At 39.5% G+C, this 4,863-nt stretch overlaps 1 protein-coding gene across 1 annotated transcript in view; it reads left to right on the plus strand.

The window, feature by feature from the left end:
• The first annotated feature begins 1,646 nt into the window (after positions 1-1,646).
• The window catches only part of LOC116041558 (protein bicaudal D homolog 2-like), a 16,898-nt gene continuing 13,681 nt past the window's right edge, over positions 1,647-4,863 (plus strand). Inside the window, exon 1 of the mRNA XM_031287501.2 lies at positions 1,647-2,187. Within this exon, the coding sequence (XP_031143361.1) occupies positions 1,948-2,187 (240 nt within the window). The 5' untranslated portion in view covers positions 1,647-1,947. The remainder of the gene's footprint in view (positions 2,188-4,863) is intronic.

Genomic DNA, 4,863 nt, shown 5'->3' on the forward strand with positions numbered 1-4,863 from the left:
AAAAAATAAGACAAAACCTATTTATCCTATTAACATTTTGTTATTTATTTAGAACATTTTAAACACCACACAAAATAACCCCCCTCCCTATCTGCCTCTCCTCTCTCAAACCCGTCCCTTCAACCTCCAGCCTGTCAGTCTGAAATCAGGGCATACAGAACGCTGTTGTCTCAGAGGAAGTGTAACCGAGTGTAACCACTGACATATATATATAACCCATGGTGTAACCACACTGCGGCCCCTTACGGTCGTTAATATAAAACAGCCATTATATTATATTGCAGCAAACGCTATCTGTGTGGAGCTTTAAAAAGTGGCATTGACCACTGGCCGGACTTTGAGAAACCCTGATCTAAATTATGTAGCATTTAAGAACTTAAATTATACTTTATGTCTACTTACAACAAAAGGGCCTATAGAGTGCTGTTCCACATCCCAGGCCAAAGCAGATCGAATAAAAATGGTAATATTTGTCTGAAATGTTCAGAAGCATAGATTAAAATTAAGAAATATCTTCTAAATAAATTTGTTGTATGCCACCCCTATAATGTAGGCTACATACAGTGTTGGTAAAAGTCCACTTCCATATTCCTGAAAAAGAAACATTATCATGATTTCTTGGTAGAGACAGATCAACACAAAGTGGTCTATTGCTAGAGACAGAAATATATATATATAGTATAGTAGGCTATATAGTCATATATGCCTATATAGGTTGAATGGATTAACATTACCACATGGTGAAAAACCCTGAGACCCAGGAACACAGGTATACACACAATTTATGTTCAGCTGCAGGTGAATTCTCCAAGCAGGTGTAGCAACAACAGAATAATCAAACACTAAGGTGACAACTTCCTGAAGCCGGTCAAACTACTCTGCCAAGTATTGTGCACAGACAGAAGGAAAGTCCTAGGTGAGAAGGTTTTACTTTCACATTTGTATGAATATGTTTTGTAACGTTATGTTGTAATGCTGTTACAGTCTGTCTTGAAGTACAGGGTGGTTCGAGGCTAAACGACAATTGTTCAGTCACGTAGCCTATTTACGTAATGAAAGAGATTGACATCTAGATGAAAAACATTTTTCTTTGGCATTGCATCAGTTATGCTAGTAAACATTGTACAGACATTACTGATGTAAACAAAGAAAATAAACACATTAATATGTGTTTTTTAAATAGTGTGCATGTAGTTAAGCAAAAATGCTACCTATTTGGTCCGCCTATGGTTCCAGCTTGCTTTTATGCATTTATATACATTTTAAATGGAATATTTATTGGGTTCAAAAAGACAAAAAGAGACATCTAGGCTCTGGTAGTTTTGACGGGCATTTTCCTGACATTTCATAGACTAGCCTACTACACAATTAATCAGTTTATCCGTGTGCAGTTTATATGTGCCTTTAATAAATAACATGGACTTTGTCTCGTGGGTTTAGATCATAAACTGTTAATAGTCTATGGTTTAGATGTAGTTTTATTATAAAGTCTCTAGATGGCAGTGTTGTATTGAAATCTTCAGTAAGTTAATGCATCACGTACAAGCCCACGCAATGCATTCTGGTAATTGAAGTCAATAAGCAGCTGCAGTACGTAGTCGTTGAGATACTGACATCACATTCAAAACTACATTTCCCTTCCCACTCATACCGATTTGAATGTGGTGCAGGAGTAGCTTTTTCCAATCTATGATCTCAACTGAAGTTTCCTCTGTCCGCTTTATGAAGAGGTGGAAGAAACTCCTCGAGAATGACAAAAGTATCGTCTAGGTTCAGCATCATTGAAGTTTGCGGCGGGAAAAGGCAAAGGGAGCTTAATGCCGTTTAAGTCCCAACTATGCGGTTCAAACAAAGACGGCAGTGATTTTTGGTCTTGGTGGTTTTCTGCACTGCTCCTGCTAGCCAGGGTTGGGTCCCGTTACAGTTGGGAGTCGGCGGCTCACCAAGATGTCTATGGAGGAGCAGGAATATCCCGAAGCGGTACTGGTGACAGAGGCCGGCCCGCAGTGGCTTCGAGTCGAGGTCGAGCGTCTTACCAGGGAGCTCCGTGAGACCACCCATGAGAAAATCCAGGCGGCTGAGTATGGTCTGGCGGTGCTGGAGGAGAAACAGCAGCTCAAGCAGCGATTTGATGAGTTGGAGACAGAGTACGAGACGGTCCGACAGGAGCTGGATCAGCTGAAGGAGGTAACCGGAGGTCATAGCCACGCAGCCAGACACTCGAGAGTAGTTGTAACGTTAACCGAATGTTAACTGTATCGGTATGTGAATACATGGCATTTAAACAAGCAAATATGATATCAGCACGTTAAGATTTTGGTGCAACAACGGTCAGCTGTTTACCAACGGATTTGAACGTGTCACTCAGACCCACAGTCTGTAATCAGAACCATAAATTAACAGCTACTTTTTGGTCACTTGCCCGTACTTGCTCTTCTTGGTATGTAAGGTTGACGCCTACAAATCAGACATCTGCAGCTGCAGCAGTATGTTAAATTTAGATGACTATGTGGCCAACCTGCTCTTATTTATTAATTATTATTTATCTTTATTGGGTTTAAAAGTAACAGGAAGGGTCAGGCTGTTGTAGAAAATACACTTGTTTCAGACTTGTTCATAAGTTTAAAGTGAATCTTGAGAAACATAATATCCCTCCATGGTATTTTTATAACTCCCCTATCCTGATGTCCTTATTATGTATCCTGCTTTTTGGAGAGACATTTGGTAACCCACAGCTACAGTGGTTTCCTTGATTTCTCCTACATCTTTTTGGGATTTGTTACTGGGCTTGGGTCAGTAAAGCATGCAGTCAGCTGCCCAAGACTGGTTTTACCCAACTAATATCAAGTTTTAAGTTTATTTCATTTGTATAGAACTTTAAAATGCAAACAAGTATTGCACCAAAGTGCTTCAGAAAGACAGACATACTGTATACAAGCGTAAAGACATGTGCATAGATGTTGTGGAAATAAAACAAGACTAAAAATAGAAGCAAGTTTAAACACAATCTAAACCCAGGGAATCGGACAAAAATGGGTAAAACAAAAAAGCCAGAGAATAAAAGTGAGTCTAAAAGCATCAATAGACTGTCTAATGGCCTCTGGCAGGCCATTCCAGAACCAAGAAGCCCCTACAGAAAAGCCTTAAAATGTTATGACTTTATGCCAAATGTCTTTTCACATTCATTATGACTCCAACAGAGTTTTTTCTTAGTGTGAACATGGTAGCCTTTCACATCACCCATTGATCTCAGTTATTGTCATTGGAGCCAGAAATTGCAAAATTAGAGAAGGAGGAAGAGCCAAGGTAAACCTGGGACGGGAAAAGCAGCGACCACCACAGCTGAATGTGAGAGACACATTCAGACACCTGTCATTCAAGCAAACGCGGCACAAAACATGCATTTTGTCCTAATAAACCAATGATTTTTTAAATTCCCACGACTTTACTGTATTATCTTTTCTGTATTTCAAGAGAGATGTTGGGGTTTTCCCTTCTATTCATTATACTCAGTCTTGCAGCCAGTTTTAACAACCATTTTAGAGGAACTGAATCCTACAGTAAGGCACTTCCACATTCACTTCAACATTCAGCAGTTGTGTTCACCACTTGTTATCGACTATGCCTCCTTCGCTCACTCTTTAGTAATTTAGTGTATTTGGATATATTTTTTATTGTGTGGTGTTTCACTGTTAGCCAGAAAGCCACAAATGCATAATATTGTGTACATATAACAGCTCAGAATAGTAAACAAGTTAATGGGCTCAGATAGAAGTCAGTGTCTTACTTGTGCTGTAAAAATAAATAAAAAAGGGCTATGTTTAATCACAAGCGTTACTACACATTACTAAATTCATATTGATAGAGTCCAATTTTCAATAAGGGCTGGAACTAATGATTATTTTTATTAGTAGGCTAATTACTCAGCATTTGTTTTATGTTTGATCTAGGAAATGACTCAAAATAGTGAAAATGCCTGTTATAAATTCCCACAGCCCAAGGTCATGTATTCAGGTTGCTTGTTTTACTCAACCAACAGTCGAAACCTTAAATATAATCCTGTACTGTCATATGTGACAGAAAACATCAAATCCTCACATTGAAGAAGCTGCAACCAGGGAATGTTTGGCATTTAATTGACAGATTGACTTATTGTTACAGCTGTTTTCTATTAATAAATTACACCTCTGGACTCGCTTGAGTCGACACTGTATGAGTTTCAATGACTTATTCTCAGTTGTGTGTGTTGATGGTGGTTTTTGTCTACATTACGGTAGTCATGGCATAGATCACAGTCCAGTCACAAAGTGACTCATTGTCGTAGTCATTGTCTTGGTATCTCATGATTCTGACTATTACTTCTCTTTTTTAGAGTATGCCACTGATGTAGGAGAAGGAATCCTCCATCAGCATCCACTGTGCTTTAGGCTACAGATTGAATCCCATTATGACTGACCACTGCTTGTCACACATATCTGTTTGTTTGACTGGAAACTGTTGAGGAAGAAAATGAGGGGTTAGATGCCGATGTGAGGGAGAACTACAGCTCCGTGGTGGGTTTCAGGACTTTCTTAGACAGTAGTTGTTACATCACCAGTTTGGCTCAGTGTCCCTGCTGTTTGGCTGGATGTCTACAAGCCTCGAAGTCAGATGGCTGTGGGTATCATTTCAACCTGTTCATCCTATTTAAACTATTGTTCTGATTCTGTCAGCACTGTTAACTGAAGCCTGTACACTTTTCTTGGTATCCAGCCATTATTGCATTCACAACCCCACTAGGGGTCACCTCCATTAGACCCTGCCTTGCCCACCTCTCTGCTCTGGAAAGGCCTTTATTGGACCAGAGAGTAAGTGCTTTTCAAT

This window comes from Sander lucioperca, chromosome 6 (genome assembly GCF_008315115.2).
Source record: "Sander lucioperca isolate FBNREF2018 chromosome 6, SLUC_FBN_1.2, whole genome shotgun sequence".
Taxonomy (NCBI): Eukaryota; Metazoa; Chordata; class Actinopteri; order Perciformes; family Percidae; genus Sander; species Sander lucioperca.